Source organism: Nycticebus coucang, chromosome 17 (assembly GCF_027406575.1).
Source record: "Nycticebus coucang isolate mNycCou1 chromosome 17, mNycCou1.pri, whole genome shotgun sequence".
Taxonomy (NCBI): domain Eukaryota; kingdom Metazoa; phylum Chordata; class Mammalia; order Primates; family Lorisidae; genus Nycticebus; species Nycticebus coucang.
The window spans coordinates 1,033,950-1,054,422 of record NC_069796.1 but is presented as its reverse complement, the minus strand read 5'-3'; the positions used below and the strand labels follow the sequence as shown (position 1 = coordinate 1,054,422).

Sequence of the window (20,473 nt, the reverse complement as noted above, 5' to 3'; positions counted from 1 at the left end):
GGGGAGCCCTAGGGGTGCCGGAAGCCTTGCGGTCCGCTCCGCAAGACCCCGCGTGTGCCCAGCCCGGCCCGGTCGCCGCGGCTCGTTCCACCTCCGCCGTGAGCCTACTGCGCAGCCGTCCGGAGCGCAGCAGCGCCCACACCCACACGGGGCGAGTCCGCTACACTCACTTCCCGGAACTCGACCGCCGGCCGCGCCGGGTTGGCACAGACCGGGGACCCGTGGGCCCGGCTCCAGCCAGAGTTCGCCGGCCTCCGCGCAGCCGCCGCGCAAGCGCCTTCCGCCCCGCCCGGCACCAATTGCCGCTTGCCCCGCCCCCCGCCCCGACGTGGGCCCGCCCCCTCCGACGTGGCCCCGCCCCATGCCGCAGGCAGGCTTCCGCGTGCGCGTGCCCGCCGGCCGCTCGCAGCGCGCGGTGGGGCAGGAGAGTGAGCGAGGTGCTGACGTCGCGCGGGAGGCGGAGGCGACGGCGACCTCGGCAGCGGCTACGGCGGGGACGGTAGCGCTCGCTCGCTCTCTTGGCGTCATGGCGGAGGCCGGGAGCCGATAAGCGGCGGGAGCGAGAGCGGGAGCGCGCGCCGGCGGAGACGACGCTGCTTACTTCAACCCCCGCCGCCTCCGGCGCGGCGCCCTGAGGATGAACTGACTGGTCGGCGCCGCGGGGACCGCGCGTCGGAGCCGCGGTTGGGCCGCCCCCGCCCTCCCCGCACGGACGCCCGGAGCCGAGGACCCGGCGGCAGCGACCGCGGGCCCGGGCGCGGGGCAGGCCGCGACCCTGTCGGCCCCTTCGCCGCTGAGCCCACGCGTCCTCCGGTGAGGAGGGGTATGCGGGGGGCCGGGGAGCGGGGCTGGGTGCGGGCCGGGGAGCGCCGGGCGGCTTTGGGTTGGCGCGGGGGGCGTGGAGCGGGGGCCAGGCCGGGCCGCCCGGGCCTCCCTGCCGCGCGCTCTGCCGGCGCCGGTGCCGCCGCGACCCGGCTCAGCACGTGGGGCGCGGGGAGGGGGAGGGGGCGGCGGCCGGGAGGGCGCGGGCGGGTCTGTGGGAAGTTGGAGGCGGGAAGAGGCTGCGGTCGGGATGGGGGCGGGGGTCCCGGGCTGCGGGAACGGGTGCGCGGGGTGCGGCCTCAGATCCTCGGGACCCTCCGAGGGCCGTCCCGGGACTCCGCGGGCCGGCCCTGGGGAGGCCGGGGCCGGGCTAGCCAAGGGCCGCTGCGCGGGGCTTCGGAGCCCGGGACCGGGCCAGGGTCCGGGGACTCCGGGCGAGGGAGGTGCGGGGAGGTAGTTGAAATCACGGAGAAAGCCATTTTGGGGTGCGAAAGGGAGGTGAGAAGGAAAACGAAAAAAGTGAAGTTTCTTAACGAGGGCTTTCCGGAAAAAGGCGGCGTCCGGGGCGCTCGGATGTTTGGGGACCCTGCCGTGGAGCAGCGAAGCCTCCCAGACTCAGGCGAGCGCTCCGCAATAACTGTTGAGCCAAGCGGTTACTTTTTAGATAACCTGTTCTCTCCGCGCGTCCCCCGGAGCGCTGTGCCGGGCGGGCGGGCGCGGGGCCGGGGGAGCGCACTCGGCCGGGTGGAGGACGGCGCTGCCCGCGGCCGCCCGGCACTTTCTGGCCGGGGAAGGATCTGACGTCTCCGTCCCCCGCTTCTTCCTCTCCCTCCCCTGCCAGAGATCTCTCTCCTTTGTTTATTCGGGGATGGCTTGTAGGTGACTCGGGGCTGTGCTGAAATCTGGAAAGGGGGAAATGTTGTATCTTGGTTTGTTATTTTTGCCCCAAACCACTTACATAAGCCAGAAGTATTAAACCAGGTATATTCTATTTATTACCTTTTTATTTTTACGGAATCTTTGCAAGTGCAAACTGGATAAATATTATTTAAATTGTATCAGATAGTTTTCAGCTTATACCTGTGAGAGAACACGTTTGTTTTGACCTATGCGTTTTCGTTAAGGTAGTGTGATACCTTTTAGTCGCCTGTTACTCCCATGTGAGCATTTTCAAAACTTTCTCTCACTTGAGTATATGAAGTTCTTGATGCTAGGAATTAGGGCTTGCTTAAAGACAACACCCCAACACTTGATTTAATGGATCAAGTTACCTATTAAGACCCCATTTTCTATTTTGGGGGGGATATTATGCATATGTTACATAGGACTGTTTTGTTTAAGTAATGTAGTATATAAACATGGCTGCATGGTTGCAGTTAGTCTATAAAAGGCTTATCACGCCACGTTTTTTATTTTATTTTATTTTATTTATTTATTTTTAAGACAGAGTCTCCATCTTCCTCAGTAGAGTGGGTAGGTCACAGCTCACAGCAGCCTCAAACTCCTGGGCTCAATTGACCCTCCTGTCTCAGCCTTCCCAGTAGCTGGGAATATAGGCACCAGCCACAACACCCGGCTAGATTTTTTTCTATTTTTAATAGAGATGGGTTTTCACTCTTGATCGGGCCACTCCACAAACATTTTAATTTCTTCTGTCAGAAATATATTAACAATAGCCTACTAAATTCTAGGAAGTAATCAGAAATGTTCTTAATAGAATGCTAGATATTCTAAATACAAGGCCCACTCCTCCTGACCACCTCTTCTGTAATCGTAGATATATGTAAGTTCTAAACAGGATTTATTTACTTTTTTTCTACAGGAAATTTTAACTTTGTTAATATATTTTCTTTAGGTGAATCAGAGAGGTCCCAGGAAATTTGTGAATGTTGAAGAGAATTCATCTGTGAATTTTTTTATATTCGAGGAGGAGTTAGTATTTATAGTCATCTTTTAAACTGGGAAGATTTATATTTTATTTTAAAACTTCCTGGTATTTACAATGAATGGACACAGTGATGAAGAAAGTGTTAGAAACAATAGTGGTGAATCAAGGTAAGTGAGCACTTTATTAATCACTTTACCATTAAGTGTTTGCTGTGAAGAACATTGAAAAGTTGTTTGACTTTTTTTTTTTTTTTTAAGTTTTTCCTACAGGTGGCAGAGTTTTCAGATTCATTTTAGCTATCCAAATAGTTGAGAGTTACTAATTTGGGAGCTTTGTTCTATCTAATACAGATTTTAATAATTTTTTCTATTCATATACACAGAGATCATCTTAAATATAGAAGGTTTGGTTTATTTAAATTTATTTAAAGGTTTATGTTTGAGTTAATAATTGGAGCTAGAGCAAGTGAGAAAGACTTTAAATTGATTTGATCATTAGTGACATCGCTAAATGAAGGCAATAAAACTTTCTTCACTTTTATTCTGACACTCTTCTGAAACACCTGTGCTGTCCAGCATGGTAGTTACTAGCCACATGTGGCTATTTCAGCTTAAATTATTCACAATTCATTTATTATGTCACACTAGGTAATCACATGTGGCTTGTGTCTGTGATGTTATACAGCACAGGAAGTATTAGGAGGCTCATCTAGAAGTTTGTTGAAGTATTGCTGCAGCCTTTTTCCATATTTTTTGAGATTGGAGTTTTAATTATCTATAAAAGAATTAAGAGTTCTTCAGTCATGTCTTTGCAAAAAAGATACTGAGCCATTTTTATGTGTTAAGAAACGTCTTCAGATATAAGAAGTCTATAAATTCTTATGTAACCCCCAAATTTTCAGTTATCTGCACATTTATAATACAGCCATTTGTCATGTTGGAATTAGGAATGTAGATACTGGAGTAAGACTGTCTGGTTACTGATCCCAGTTCTATCTCTTATTGGTTGTATGAATTAGGGTAAAGCACTTAACCTCTGAGGTGGATTTTTGTCTCTGTGAAGTGAGGATTACACTATTTAAAACAGGATTAAGTGAGATGCTACACATAAAGGGCTTTAAATAGTTTCTGATACAATGAACACTCCGTTTGCTTGTTGTAATTAGAATGTTTTGTTTAACATAGGATACTGTGTAACTGAATAATTATGGTGATGGAGAGAAAGGATGCACAATAAGCAGGAAAGTTTTGGCAGTTAGAAAGGAGGATTTAAGAAAAAATGAATAGAAAATTAAGTAGTGTGTTTGTATTTGATCTGAGACTTTGGCTTTTCTGGCTATGCTAGATAGACTTCAGTTTATCATCATCTTTCACATGCAGTTTGGATAAGCAAGAGCATCATAGAAAATAAAATTAGGAGCAGTCTGGGAAAGCAGCATTGCTTAGTTGAAAAAGTGTTGGTCTAGGGGTTACAAAACTTGAGTTGACCCTGTCTCTGCACTAACTAGTTTTCTTTCTTTTTTGTAGAGACAGAGTTTTACTCTGTCACCCTCGGTAGAGTGCTGTGGCGTCACAGCTCACAGCAACCTCCAGCTCTTGGGCTTAGGTGATTCTCTTGCCTCAGCCTCTTCAGTAGCTGGGACTACAGGTGCCCACTACAACGCCCAGCTATTTTTTGTTGCAGTTCGGCCAGGGCTATGTTCGAACCTGCCACCCTCAGTATATGGGGCCAGCACCCTACTCTCTGAACCACAAGTGCCACCCTGCACTAACTAATTTTCATATGATTTTCTCAACTGTAAAATGAAGAGGGGATGGAAGTGATTTTGAAGTTTCATCTTACCACTTAATTACAAAGTATATGTAGAAATGTTTCATATGACAGTGTTTGGAATCACTATAGGTGGAAGTTAAATTAGAAGACTTCTGAATTTTAGCCTTGATTCAAACCTCTGTGGGTATATTGTCTGCATTTTCTTACTAATTAGTGTGCAGTGAAGTGGTTAATAGTTAGAAATGTCCAGAGGAAACATAGGAACCAAACTACCCACAAAATGTGAAGACTCTTGAGAGTACTTCCTCTAGTTGGATATGCAGAGATAGCACCTGCTGGTATCTTTTGACCATTTACCTGTTCCAATATGAATTTGCCATATCTGAAACAAGGAGGAATAATAAGTCCGATTTGGTAGTTGAAAAAGATTAAACTCTGTGAAATCAGATTTAAAGTATTCTTTTACAATGCATTTTCATTTTAAATAATTGCAAAGCATATTTTTAAAATTATTCTGAGTCTTTATTTCTGCCAGTCAGGTTTTGTGTGCTTCTGAGAAGTGTGTTACTGAGTTATCTAGTTTTTGCAACTGCCTGGGAGTTTATCAGGTGCAGAGAGTTCTTCTATTTTGCCTTCATTTTCTTCCTTACTGCTGTTACTGTTCTCTTTCTTGCTCTGCTGTCATTGTTAACACTCAGTTCCCACCATTTCTCCAAAAGCTTTTATCATAAGGCAGTATAAAGAATGGGGAATTGGGGCGGCGCCTGTGGCTCAAGGAATAGGGTGCCGGTCCCATATGCCGGAGGTGGTGGGTTCAAACCCAGCCCTGGCCAAAAAAAAAAGAATGGGGAATTGTGCCTACTTGAAAGACTGAGCCTTAGAGCTAGAGGGGTTTTCTTGCAAAAAAACAAAAGGTACCATAACTATGGATATTTTTTTTTTTTTTCGTAGAGACAGAGTCTCACTCTATGGCCCTTGGTAGAGTGCCGTGGCGTCACGCGGCTCACAGCAACCTCCAACTCCTGGGCTGAAGCGATTCTCTTGCCTTAGCCTCCCAAGTAGCTGGGACTACAGGCATCCGCCAGAACGCCGGCTATTTTTTTGTTGCAGTTCAGCTGGGCCGGATTTGAACCCACCACCCTCGGTATATGGGGCTGGTGCCTTACGACTGAGCCACAGGCGCCGCCCATAACTATGGATATTAATGTAGATTGAGATGAAAAATATGCTTAGCTTTAAAAGCTGGTATATTTTTCAAGTAATTTAAGAAAAATTTAAATTTTTTTTTTTGGGCTGGAATTCTAAAATGTATCTTTGTTCCAGAATTTTTCCTTTGTTAAAGTTTATGAAATGAAGTAGATTAAACAAGAATTCATTAGGCATTTTTGGTTGATACAATTGGCTTTCTACTAAAAAAATAAAAACTTAAAAAAATTCTGTGTGGAGAGGTCATTCTATTGACTGAAAGGAAGAAGAATACACAGGAAGATAGGTCTCTTTGGCTGTGTTGTAACTGACACTCTTGAAACTTACTAGGAAATGTGGGCCAGGATGCACCTGTACAGCAGTTAGAGGACACAGCGCTGTATGTAACTGAATTTAGGTTTCTAAAGATAATGCTGGAAGATCCAAAGCATCAATTTACAGCTATGTGGATTTGTTTTGTATTTGCAACCAAGGTCTTCAAATCTTTGTTAGACATTTTACATTTTAAAGTTTTCTGCATGGAAATTTATTCCAGGAATAGATTTATGGGTAAAGATTAGAGATACATGATCACTTTTTATGTTTTGCTCATTTTTGCATGATAGATGCTTGCCTGTAGATTTTCAGTAATATAAGTTTGTACATTTGATAATTTATTTGCATCTCTTTAGTTCCTGTGTTATGCTCTTAAATAATTTCTATAAAGTAGGGAAAAATGTTGGTCTCATCCATTAGAATTAATCCGTAGGTGGCAGTAGAGCTTTGCTGACCTGATTTTTAGAATTCTGTATCCCTCTAGCTTTTTATAGCATTAAACAGTGCTTTCTTTAGTATTTAGTATAGTAACATACGTGTTTTAAATAAATGTGTGTAAATTTTATGTTTACTTAGTGAAACTATTAGGTTATGGTTATGTTTCCTTGCCTTATAGAAGCTATTTTAGTGTTTTATACTTCAACAGTCTTAGAATTCAACTTCTTTTTTTCCTTTTTGGGAGACAGGGTCTGGCTCTTTTACCAGGCTGGAGTGCAGTGGCATGATGGTAACTCGCTGCAACCTGGGCTCCAGCAGTCCCCTCCATCAGCCTCACAAGTAGCCAGGACTACAGGCACAGGCCACCACACCCACTTAATGTTTCTGTGGAGAATGTTTCTCGGCTGGTCTTGAGCTCTTGGCCTTAAGCCATCTTCCATCTCAGCCTCCCAGAGTGCCAGTGTAGGATGACAGGCATGAGCCTGGCCAGGTCTCACCTTCTAATGTTTTGGGGAGGCAGTGCTGGTAGGGAGTGAATAGGAAATAGGGTCAGTGGATATGTTGTTCTAAATGAAAATCTCTTTTTCAGAAATTCACAAATAGAAATTACTTACTAAATGAAATTTTCCTTTAGAAAAATTATTTAAAGTTGTTAAAATGATTAGAAATTAAGGCTTTGAGACTCTCTGTCTAATGACATGTTAAATTTAAGGAACACTGAGTCAAACCTAATTTGAACACAGGCCACGCTTTTCTCTGTGCATCTGTGAGTGTCCTGTGGCACACTATTTGGGGAATTATGGCTTTTTTGTTTGTTTCGAGTCATTGCATTTAGAAATAGGCATAGAAGAAAGATTTCTTTTCTTTTTGTTGAGACGGAGTCTCACTCTGTTGCCCTGGTAGAGTGCTATGTTGCCCTTACAGCTCACAGCAACCTCAAACTCTTGGGCTCAAGCGAGCCTCATGCCTCACCCTCTCAAGTAGCTGGGACTGCAGAGGCCCGCCACAACGCCCAGCTAGTTTTTCTATTTTTAATAGAGATTGGCTTCTCTCTCTTGCTCCGGGTGGTCTTGAAGTCCTGAGCTCAAGTCATCCACCTGCCTCAGCCTCAGAGTGCTGAGATTACAGGGGTGAACCACTGCACCTGGCAGCAGGATTTCTTGCTACCAAAATCAGTTATTTTTCTTTGACTAAATTTTTTTTTTTTTTTTTCTTCTAGACAGGTCTCACTTTGTCACCCTTGGTAGAGGTTTGTCACCTCAAACTCTTGGGCTCAAGAGAGCCTCTTGCCTCAGACTCCAAGTAGCTGGCACTGCAGGCTACCACCACAATACCTGACTATTTTGTTTGTGGGGGGAGTCTCGCTGTGTCTTAGGGTTGGTCTTGAACCAGTGAGCTCAGGCAATCCACCTGCCTCAGCTTCCCAGAGTGCTAGGATTATAGGTGTGAGCCACTGTGCCCCATCCACTAAACAAAGGGGTTATTTTTTAAAGACAATAACAGTGTTATTTCCTGAACTTGCTTTGCAGTTACCTCAGAGTTTTAAGTCAATTAATTTTTTTTTCTTTTGAGACAGAGTCTTACTATGTTGCCCTTGGTAGAGTGTGGTGGTGTTGCAGTTCATTTTTTTTTTTAGAGACAGTCTCATTGTCGCCCTCAGTAGAGTGCCATGGTGTCACAGCTCGCAGCAACCGCCAACTCCTGGGCTTAGGCCATTCTCGTGCCTCAGCCTCCCGATAACAACACGCAGCTGTTTTTTTGTTGCAGTTTGACCGTGGCCAAGTTTGAACCCACCTCCCTCGGTATATGGGGCCAGCGCCCTATCCACTGAGTCACAGGCACCGCCCTCAGCTCATTTTTTGTTAGTCCCTATTTCTTCAATATGTGCTTCCTTCATCTTTCCCCATTATTTATTTTCCCAAATATCTGCTGTGTGTTCTGAATCTATGATTAAATCACTTTTCATTGAAAATTCAATATACCATTTAGCAAGAACTTTAGTAATAGGTTACTCTGTTTCCAAATAGAATCTATCATAATAAAATTTTCACACAGTTTCTTAGGACTGTGATTAATTTAGATTATTGTAAAGTATTTAGACCAACTTCTAATTTGTAAGGGTAAGATAATTGAACACAACGTAACTTTTAAAGACCCAACTTTGTGTCTGTGGGTGTTAGATAATGTGTGGGCCTGCACCAGGGTGAAGCGCCCCCCCCCACCCCTTTTTTTTTGGAGGCAAGAGTGGCCCTGGGTAGAGTGCCGTGGTGTCACACGTCAGAGCAACCTCCAACTCTTGGGCTTAAGTGATTCTCTTGCCTCAGCTGGGACTACAGGCGCCACCACAATGCCCAGCTACTTTTGGGTTGTAGTTGTCATTGTTTGACAGGCCTGGGCTGGATTCAAACCTGCCAGCTCTGGTGTATGTGGCTGGAGCCCTAGCTGCTGAGCTACAGGTGCTGAGCCGAAGTGCCCTGTTCTTACTGTGCTCACGCAGATGCTTAACACCTTCATGGCTTGTGGTCACTTATACAGTTCTGTTTTTAAAAATTAGAGTATTTCTTTGTGTTGAAAGTGTGAAGAAAACTTGAAGCAATTTTTTTTTGTGGAAAAATCTAAAACCACAGAAATAGAAAAATTGCTTTAGTTGTCATCCTTGGGCCAGCAAGCATTGGCATCACTGGGAGCTTGTTATAGATGCAGAACTGTCTACCTGCCCAGACCTCTGAGTTGTAACCCGATTCCTAAGTGGGTCCTGCGTGGAATAAATTCATATGCCTGTGTATAAAGCTGTTCCCTAGGAGTCATTCAGCATCTTGCTACGTTTTTGGTTACTGATGCTGTTACATGTGGTTTTTATTTTCTGGGTATCCCTGAGCAAAGGCACCATGGACCATCCAGCAAGGGGCTAACTAAATTTCATTTCTTTTTTATTTTTTTTATTTTTTTTATTTATTTTTTTTTTTTTTGTAGAGACAGAGTCTCACTCTATGGCCCTTGGTAGAGTGCCGTGGCCTCACACAGCTCACAGCAACCTCCAACTCCTGGGCCCAAGCGATTCTCTTGCCTCAGCCTCCCGGGTAGCTGGGACTACAGGCGCCTGCCACAACGCCCGGCTATTTTTTTTTTTTGTTGCAGTTCGGCCGGGGCAGGGTTTGAACCCGCCACCCTCGGTATATGGGGCCGGCGCCTTACCGACTGAGCCACAGGCGCCGCCCCTAAATTTCATTTCTATAGAAACAAGAGCCGTGGCAACCAGTGATGGTTTAGCTTGCACTCTGATGGAACCAAGCATGGTGCACACTGGAGTATTGTGGATTACTTCAGTTATCAAAAGTTCATACTCACAGACCTCCTGTTATGTACACAGTGTTAGGATTCCCATTCTCCCAATGGGGAAGCTGGATTTATAGACATTTAAGAAAATTGTTCCTTTAAACTATTAACTAGGCTCAGCGCCTGTGGCTCAAGTGGCTAAGGCGCCAGCCACATACACCTGAGCTGGTGGTTTCGAATCCAGCCCGGGCCCGCCAAACAACAATGATGGCTGCAACCAAAAAATAGCCGGGCGTTGGGGTGGGTGCCTGTAGTCCCATCTACTTGGGAGGCGGAGGCAGGAGACTCACTTGAGCCCAGGAGTTGGAAGTTGCTGTGAGCTGTGATGCCATAGCACTCTACCCAGGGCAACAGCTTGAGGCTCTGTCTCAAAAACAAAACAAAACTAAACAAAAAACTATTAACTAAACTCCAGATGTTACCTGGATTTTATTGGTTTCCCCATTAATGCCTTCTCTCTGCTTCAGGATTTAATCTGGAGTACATCATCACATTTATGTTTCCTATGGTCTGTGAGAGATTTTAAGTCTTTCCTTATTTTTGATGCCCTTAACAGTATTGAGAAATACTGGTCAGTTGTCCTGTAGAATGTCCTAAAATCAGAATTTGTATGTTCTTCTTAGGATAAACTAAGGTAATTTGTTTTTTAGAAAGAATACCACAGAGGTAAAGCGCTCTAGTCACGTAATATGGGGAACATGACATCCATCTGACATTCCCTGTGATGCTGACCTGCATCATTTGGTCAAGTTAACCTTTTCCAGGTCTCCACACTGTGAAGTTACTGTTCTCCCTTTTCATCCCATGTTTTTTGAAACCAAGTCACTGTGTCTAGCCTGTACTCAGGAGATGCGGTCAGAATTAAGCTCTGTCTCCCGGTGAGGAGGGTATCTAAGTTCATTAAATGGAATTTCTGTTAAGAATTCTGTTATTCATTTATTCAGTCATTTATAGAGGCATGGATTTATGTATATATATTTCATACCTTTGAGTTGTAATTCAGTAAGTTATTTTGTTGCTGAAATTGGCTATTAGGAGCTTTTTCAGGTTGGCTTCTATGTTTCCTTTACACACTCATACTTTTGTCCTAGAATCAGCTACTCTCCAAGGATCTCTGGTTCCTTGTACTGGAAAGTAGTGTTAGAACCCATGCTGTGGGGCTGGAGGCCATTGCTATTCCTGTCACTGTGTCTGGGCCCTCACCAAACACAGTGGGTAACCTTTATATCCATCAGGGAAAAGCCTGGCTCTCACCATCCACAATCTGTCCATTTAAACCTTAGTATACATGTAAAGCAATTTTATAATTTTTAGGCTGTACTCTCATGAGAAACTAACTTACCCACTAGCATACAGTGAGTACAGCGTACTTGTAAAGTTGAGTTAGCCTTGGAGTTTCTGGTCAAAACACTGTTAGTCAAGTTAGCTCTTATTTCCGCTGCCCCCTTCAGTGTGATTGTTATAAATTTTTTTTTTTAAAGACAGGGAGTCTCACTTTATCGCCCTTGGCAGAGTGCTATGACATCACAGCTCACAGCAACCTCCAACTCCTGGGCTTTGGCGATTCTCTTGGCCTCAGCCTCCTGAGTAGCTGGGACTAGAGGTGCCACCATCATATGGGTTAATGCTTTTTTTTTCTTTTTAATTGTATATCTATTTTTTTTTTGGAGACGGAGTTTCACTCCGTCACTCTCCGTAGAGTGCTGTGACATCACATCTCACAGCAACCTCCAGCTCTTGGGCTTAGGTGATTCTCTTGCCTCAGCCTCCCAGTAGCTGGGACTATAGGTGCCCGCCACAACACCTGGCTATTTTTTGTTGCAGTTTGCCCTGGGCTGGGTCTGAACCCACCACCCTCAGTATATGGGGCCGGCACCCTACTCACTGAGCCACAGGCACCACCCTATCTATTTTTTATTTCAAGTTAATGTGAGGATATAAATACCTAGGTTACAATGTTTACATTTGTTAGGTAACTAGGTTACAGTGTTTGCATTTTGTAGGTAGAGTCCCTTTTGTGGTTGTATCTTGTACCCAGGAGGTGTGCCATATACCCTTACATTGTGCCCATTAAGTGGTAGCACACCCATCCCCCTCCCTCTTCCTCCCACTCCCTCTCCCTGTCATCTCCTCTCCCTCCCTCACCTCCCTTATTCTTCCTTCCCCCAAATTTGAATTGAATTGAGTTTCTCTTCTGTGTGGCCATGTATTAGATCATCTACTGGCTTCATATTAGTATTGAGTACATTGGATACTTGCTTTTCCATTTTTGTGGTACTTTACTATGAAGCATGTGTTTCAACTCCATCCAGATTAATACAAAAGATATAGTCTTCATCTTTTTTTTTTTTTCTTTTTTTTGAGACAGAGCCTTAAGCTGTTGCCCTGGGTAGAGTGCCATGATATCACAGCTCACAGCAACCTCTGACTCCTAGGCTTAAGTGATTTTCCTGCCTCAGCCTCCCAAGTAGCTGGGACTACAGGTGCCCACCACAACACCTGGCTATTTTTTGGTTGTAGTTTGGCTGGCCTAGGCTGGATTAGAACCCACCAGCTCTGGTGTATGTGGCTGGCGCCTTAGCTGCTTGAGCTACAGGCGGTAAGCCAGACTCCATCTTTGTTAATGGCTGAATAGTATTCCGCAGTATACATATACCAGTTTATTAATCCATTCGTAGGTTGTTTCCACATCTTGGTGATTGTAAATTGAGCTGTAATAAACAATCTAGTGCAAATGTCTTTATAATAAAATGATTTTTTTTCTTCTGAATAGATGCCTACTTATGGGATTGAGGAATCAAATGAGAGGTCTAATTTGATTTCTTTTAGGATTCTTCATACTTCTTTCCAAAGAGGCTGTATTAGTTTGTAGTCCTACCATACAGGATGATTTACAAAAAGTACATGTATGTGTATTACATTTTTTCTGTGATACATAGTTTTGTAGATTTTAACAAATGCATAAAGCATTTGTCTTTCACCCAATACTGTACAGAGCAATTCCTTTTCACCTTAAAAGTTCCCATGTCCCAGAACTACTGAATCAGAATTTCCATTTTTAACAAGATACCCAAGAGAATCAATTGTATTATGTTAAATTCGTATGCACATACGTCAAGCTGTTCACCTGTAGTTATTTAGCATCCTGCCATATTTTAAAGTATAAGTTAACTTTAAAAAAGATTATTATAATCTAGGGGTAATAATGGGTAACCAATTATTTATTTGTTTATTTATTTTTTAGAGATTTTTTTGTTGCAGTTTGGCCAGAGCCGGGTTTGAACCTGCCACCCTCTGTATATGGGGCCGGCACCCTACTCACTGAGCCACAGGCGCTGCCCCACATCAGCCATCTTTTTTTTTTTTTTTTTTTTTTTTTTTGACAGAGCCTCAAGCTGTCACCCTAGGTAGAGTGCTGTGTCATCACAGCTCACAGCAACCTCCAACTCCTGGGCTGAAGTGATTCTCCTGCCACCGAAAGTAGCTGGGACTACAGGTGCCTCCACAAGGCCTGGCTGTTTTTTTGTTGCAGCCGTCGTTGTTTGGCAGGCCCCGGCTGGATTCGAACCCGCCAGCTCAGGTGTATGTGGCTGGCGCCTTAGCCACTTGAGCCACAGGTGCCGAGCCAACCAATTTTTTTTTTAATTGTTTTATTATTATTTTTATATTTTTAGAGACAGAGTCTCACTTTGTTGCCCTCAGTAGAGTGCCTTGGCGTCACAGCTCACAGCAACCTCCACTCTGTAGGTGCAGTGACATCACATCTCACAGCAACCTCCACCTCTTGGGCTTAGGCGATTCTCTTGCCTCAGCCTCCCCAGTGGCTGGGACTACAAGCACCCACCACAATGCCCAGCTATTTTTTGTTGCAGTTTGGCTGGGTCGGGTTTGAACCTGCGCCCTCAGTATATGGAGGCGGTGCCCTACTTACTGAGCCATAGGCGCCGCCCAGAATGACAAATTTAAATACGCAATCGAGCGAGTATATTCAAATTCAAGGAGCCATAAAGGCATGAAAATGAAGTGAGAGAAAACGGAGGGTGAAATAATGAGCTATTTGGAAAGTTTTCATAAAGCTGTTTAACTTTTATAAAAACTTGTATAATCTTAATGATGAGAAATAAGAGTTTGGAAAAAAAGAATAAATGATGTATGTTTACAAGAGTGCTAGGGACAAAGGTTTGTACAACAGTCATAGCCCCTGGTAAGGAAGTGCAAGTCCCCTGATGAGGATAATATGTTGGGCACCCTAGCTTTGCAGTTCTTTTTTTTTGTTTGTTTTGAGACACAGTCTCAAGCTGTCACCCTGGGTAGAGTACGTGGCGTCACAACTCATAGCAACCACCAACACTTGAGCTTAAGAGATTGTCCTGCCTCAGCCTCCCAAGTAGCTGGGACTACAGGCTCCTGCCATAATGTCCAGCTATTTTTTTGGTGCAGTTGTCATTGTTGCTTAGCAGGCCCGGGTCAGCTTCTAACCCGCCACCCTAGGTGTATGTGGTTGGCACCCTGCCCACTGAGCCAGGGGCACCGCCAGCTTTGCAGCTCTTTACCCTAAGGATTATTCAGTGTTAAGCTGAAGTTTTTGTGGCTTAGTTCCAAGTGGAGAAAGGAAAAAGGAAGCATAGCAGAATAAATACTACATGTATTGAGAGATACTCGTGGTAGAGTATTTCCCATATGAATGGACAGGACCACTACTTTTAGGGAGAGAACACAATCTTGTATTAGCATCAACTTGTTATATATGAGTGAGAAAATTGCTGCTTACAATTGTAAATACATTATCACTGTGATATGAGGTGACTGCTTAGAAGTCAACTTTATCAAATTGTATTTGGAAGTTTCTTTGGTGTGGATAGAGAGCTACTTATCTCTAAGATTAAAGTAAGTAGGCTTAGCACCCATAGCTCAGTGAGTAGGGCACTGGCCACATACACCCAGCCCAGTGGGTTTGAGCCCAGCCCAGGCCTGCTAAACAACAATGACAACTGCAACCCCCCAAAATAGCCAGGTGTTGTGGTGGGTTCCTATAGTTCAAGCTTCTCTGGAGGCTGAGGCAAGAGAATCATTTAAGCCCAAGAGTTGAGGTTGCTGTGAGCTATCATGCTATGGCACTCTACTGAGAGTGACATAGTGAGACTCTGTCTCAAAAAAAGAGAAAAGATTAAAGTAAGTAGATGCACAAAGCTAGAGACATGCAAGGTTCTCCCTAAATGTACTAACTTCTGGAATTCATGTCTGCAGAATCTCCCACAGCTGAGGCATAAGATTCAGGAATAAGGGAAAGTCTCCTTTTAATGAGGATGATTCCCAGTAGCTATTTCTCAGCTCTCCTTCTAATATTTTCAGAAATGCAACAGTTATTGGTGGCGCCTGTAGCTCATTTGGTACAGCGCCAGCCACTTCCACTGTGGCTGACGGGTTCGAACCCAGCCTGGGCCAGCTAAAACAACAATGACAACTGCAACAACAACAAAAAATAGCTGGGGGTTGTGGTGGGCACCTGTAGTCCCAGTTACTTGGGAGGCTGAGGCAGGAGAATTGCTTAAGCCCAAGAGTTTGAGGTTGCTGTGAGCTGTGACGCCACGGCACTGTACTGAGGGTGACACAGTAAGACTCTGTCTCAAAATAAATAAATAAATAAGAAATACAACTGTTATTGAATTAATTTAAATGATTAAGCAACTACTGTGTCATAGATACCATGGGATACTCGAATTTGAGTTTCTTAAGCTTATAACTGAGATATACAAGCCTTTGAAAATGTATGTAGTACTTAGTATCAGCTGGAGAAGGAAAATGCAGAGATAGTAAAATCTGTGCCAGTTCAAATGTTAGATCATAAGGACGAATAATTCACTTCCATATTCAATGCAAATGGGGTTTATTTTTTTGATGGATCATTTAAGACTGCGATAATCTTAAATTTTATGTCTGTTAAGAATGTGCTAGTAATGTGGCTTTTATGGTAGTGAGATATTTTGACAGGCTTACGCAAAAAGCGAAAGAGTAAGTATTATGCCAAGGAACACAATGTTAGTAGAGGATCCAGAGTTTTTATCCAAAGGCATGGGGCCACTGAAAAGAGTGAACTAATAGGCCAGGCACAATGGCTTGCTGCTGTCATCCCAGCACTCTGGGAGGCCCATGAGGGTGGATTATTTTAGCTTAGGAGTTTGGGACCAGCCTGAGCGAGACCGAGATCCCCATCTCTACTAAACAGAAAAACTGAGGCAAGAAGATTGCACAAGCCCAGGAGTTTGAGGTTGTGAGCTATGATGACACCAAAGCACTCTACCCAGGGAGACAGAGTGAAACCCTGTCTCAAAAAAAAAATGGAAAAGAGTGAACTAACAGTCTCAATTCCGTAACATCTAAAACAAAAGATTCTTCTTTTTTTTTTTTTTTTGAGGCAGAGTCTCATTTTATCACCCTCGGTAGAGTGCCGTGGTGTCACAGGTCACAGCAACCTCCAACTCCTGGGCTTAGGCGATTCTGTTGCCTTAGCCTCCCGAATAGCTGAGACCACAGGCACCCACCACACTGCCCGGCTATTTTTTTGTTGCAGTTTGGCCGGGGACGGGTTCGAACCCTCCACCCTCCGTATTTGGGGCTGGTGCCCTACTCACTGAGCCACAGGTGCCGCCCAGATTCTTCATTGTTTTAGATTTTGATTACTGACATTAATCCAACTTGTGCAGTACTGTTTTCAAAGTTGTAAATGACTAAATCCTGAATTACATTAATAAGAGGAAGGGGTTTGATCGGAGAGGAAGACACACAAGAAGCCCTGTGGGTACTGAGAGTTTAAACGTGCTTTTCTTCCAGTCTTACATGCATTTTATACCAGAGGTTTAACCTAATGTGCAATAAAGTGTATTTTTTTCCATTCCATTTTATTTTATTTTATTTATTTTCAAGATACACTCTCTCTGTCATCCAGGTGAGCCTGCCACGGCTTCAGCCTACCTCACAGCAATCCAAAAGCCTGGGCTCAGGGGATCTTCCTGCCTCAGTCTCCCAAGTAGCTGAGACTACAGGTGCCTACCACAATCCTGGGCTAATTTTTCTATTTTTAGCCACAATGCTGGGCTAATTTTTCTATTTTTAATAGAGATGGAGTTTTGTTTTGCTCCAGCTAGTCTCAAACTCCTGACCTCAAGAATCCTCCCACCTCAGCCTCCCAGAGTGCTGAGGTGATAGTTGTGAGCCATCGTGTCTATTTTTTGTTGTTTTTTTTTCTTTTTGTAGAGATCGTTGTGAGCCATCGTTGTCTATTTTTTGTCGGTTTTTTTTTCTTTTTGTAGAGATAAGATCTCACTCTGTTGCCCAAGCCAGAGTGCATTAGTGCCATCATAGCTCACAGCAACCTCAAACTTCTGTGCTGAGATGATCTGTCCTGCCTCAGCTTCCCAAGTAGTTAGGACTACAGGTGTACACCATCACATACAGTAGATATTTTTAAATTTTTTGATTTTTTTGTAAAGATGGGGTTCTTGTCTAAATGCCTAGGCTGGACTCAAACTCATGGCCTGAAGTAATTGGCCTCCCAGAGTACTAGAATTGCCTGTGAGCCACTGCCCCTGGCATTGCTCTGTGTTTTACACCAGAAGATTGTCCTAGTACCTAGTGCCGAGTGTCATAGCCATGTGGTTATTTCAGTTGTAGGGAGATTTTGTTCCTAAGTATGCTTCCACTGTGATGAGATATCAAATTATAAATAATTTTATTTAAAATTTTATAGTGCTGGTAACTTGTAGCAGAGTTCACTAAAGTAATTAGGCTTGGTGGCTTGCGTCTATCCTAGCACTTTTGGGAGTTTGAGGTGGAAAGATTGCTACAGCTAGGGCAGGCATTTTTTTTTTTTTTTGAGACAGAGTCTTACTTTATTGCCTTCAGCAGAGTGCTGTGGTGTCACAGCTCACAGCTGCTTCCAACTCCTGGGCTTAGGTGATTCTCCCGCCTCAGCCTCCCGAGTAGCTGGGACTATAGGCACCCACTCACAATGCCTGGCTATTTTTTGTTGTTGTTGCAGTTTGGCTGGGGCTAGGCTCGAACCCACCACCCTGGGCAGGGGGTCTTGACCTAGGCAATACAGTATGACCCTGTCTCTACAAAAAATAAGCAAAAATTACCACTGGTGGTTGTGGCACATAACCTAGAGTTCTAGCTGTTGAAGAGGCTGCTGCAGGAGGATGGTTTGAGCCCAGGAATTTAAGGCTGTGGTGAGCTATAATCATGCCTTTGCACTGCAGCCTGGGTGGTAGAGCTGTCTCAAAAAAATACAGAAATATTATGGGTGATTTGGTGTATGTACAGTAGTGACGGTAGTAAACTGTACCCCACGTGTGTTGTCTCATTACAGTGTGCTGTATTTTGCCGTGTACGGTGTGCATTTTCTTGCTTAAATTTTTGAAAGAAAAATAGGGGTTACACATGTATAGTACTAATTTCATACCTATATAAATGTTTTAAGTTCTTTATTTATGCTTATGCATTGAAAGTATAGCCCTAGAAAGGAATAATGATATATGTTTGCAAAACAATACCCCAGAATATGATAATCAGGTACTTTTCAGATACCCTCCCTCCCCGGCTGCCTCCTCCCTGGGTAGGCACCATAGCAGAAGGAGCCCCTATCCTCCCCAGTTTTTGCTGCTGTCTTGGAAGTCTGTACACCTCAACTGTGTCAGCCTCTGGACCTCAGCAGGAGGGCAGAAGGTGTCCTGCATCCTGAAGTGGCACCCCTTGTGAGGGCTCCTGACATTAGACCCCTGCCCTCTCCAGGCTGCCTCCTTTGTGCATTGGCCCATGCTGAGGCCCCCAGGGCACCCACTGAATTACATGTGAATTACCTCCCATGCTGAAGAGGGAGATCCCTAAGCCTGGGGTCTGCGAGGCCCGGGTTCTGAGACCCGGTTCTGCTAGTGGCCTGCTGCTGTGACCCTGGGCTTAGTCCCCATTAATTTTCTGTCTGCCAGGGGTGCTTGACAGAGATGCATGAAAGCTCGGGGTACCTGAGCCTGTAGACCTCTGACTGACTTGTCTGAGTGTTGAGATGGTGGAATTTCTCGAACTTGCCAGTGGGAAGAACCATCCAGGATGCTTGTTAATGAAACTGATGTGCAGGTATCCTGATTCAGTGGGTCTGAGTATGGCTCAGGACTCTCATTTCAGCTGGTCCCCTGGGTGATCTGTAGGATTTGCAAGTTTAGGAAAGGATGGTGTCACTCACTCTGACATTACTGAGTTCCCAAGGTCTGGATGGCTCAAGGAGGTCACAGTTTAGTCACTGAACAGAAATGTAAATGCAGGTCGCTTCACTGAGGTGTCATTATGGAAGGCTCCTCCTCAGCACGGTGTCCCTGGGGCCTCATCCTGGGGCAGCTTCGAGACAGAGACACAGACACTGACACACGAGGCAGCCTGGAGAGGGCAGGATCTGCCGTCAGGGGCCAGGGCAGGCAGTGCTGGCCCTGGCCCCTCACACAGATTCCCAGGGGTTCTCAGCAGAGTGTCGGTGACCATGTGCCCACTGACAGACATGGGTGGGAATAGGAAGTGAGAACATGTGGGGACAAGGGTGGGCTGGGAGGGGACAGTTTGGAGAGATCAGGTGCTCGGGTCACGCAGACCACTCTTAACCTGCCCACTCTCAGCTTCTCTGCAGTGGCTGGCTCCGTGCTTCCTGCCTCTCATGAGAGAAGGAGCAGGCCACTTCCACCCTCCTTTAAAAAATTAGAACAAAAGATTTTTCCCTGAAGGTTCGAGCCAAAAATGTGGGTGTACATTATACACAGGAAGGCATTTTACACAGCAAACTATGGTATTTCATCTCATGGCCAACCTAGTTTAATCTCTTAACTCCTACCTTCTACCTTCCCCCACTCAATTTTTTTATTTATTTATTTTTTTCAATTATTTTTGAAACAAAATTTCTGTGTATGTTAGACTTCTGCCTGATAGGTAGTGTTCATAGAGGGAAAGTCATCACGCCTCGCCTAGTTGTTGTGATTATAAATTATGGAATTTGAGATTTTTATCATGTCATTAATATTGTAATGAATTTCATGTGGAGTTTATGAACTATTATTCAGTGACTGTTAAAGGTGTGTACACAAAGCCCTTCATCCTCATTTAATTGTTCCCTGAATAAACACTTAACTACACTTTCCAGTTTGTTGCAGATTCAGTGTGGCTCCATAATCATATTTTAAATTAGTTGCACTAAAAGCCATCCTTCCTAGCATCTGTGTCTAGCACAATTTTTTTTATTGTTAATTAATTAAATAATAAATTTATATTTTTGAGACAGTCTCACTATGTCACCCTTGGTAGAGTGCCGTGGTGTCACACCTCATAGCAACCTTAAACTCTTTGGTTTAAGCGATTCTCGTGCCTCAGCCTCCCAAGTAGCTGGGACTACAGGCCTGCCACAACACCTGGCTATTTTGTTGTTGCAATTGTCATTGTTGTTTAGCTGGCCTGGGCTGGGCTCCAGCCAGCCAGCCTCAGTGTATGTGGCGGGTGCTGAAACCACTGTGCTTTGGGCATGGAGCCTGTGTCTAGCAGTTTTAGTCCCATTTCTTTTGTTGGAGACTTTAAGGGGATAGAAGCATAATTGCATTTTTAAGAGAGTTTACTGGTGGGGCATGGTGGCTCACGCCTGTAACCCTAGCGCTCCAGGAGCTG

General features: G+C 44.7%; 1 protein-coding gene across 2 annotated transcripts in view; it reads left to right on the top strand.

The window, feature by feature from the left end:
- Positions 1 to 421: 421 nt before the first annotated feature.
- The window catches only part of CHD1 (chromodomain helicase DNA binding protein 1), a 91,343-nt gene continuing 71,291 nt past the window's right edge, over positions 422 to 20,473 (top strand). For both annotated transcript variants that reach the window (XM_053566638.1, XM_053566637.1), the window contains exons 1-2: positions 422 to 813; positions 2,678 to 2,877. In XM_053566638.1, coding sequence (XP_053422613.1) covers positions 2,825 to 2,877 — 53 coding nt within the window. In that variant the 5' untranslated portion in view covers positions 422 to 813; positions 2,678 to 2,824. The remainder of the gene's footprint in view (positions 814 to 2,677; positions 2,878 to 20,473) is intronic.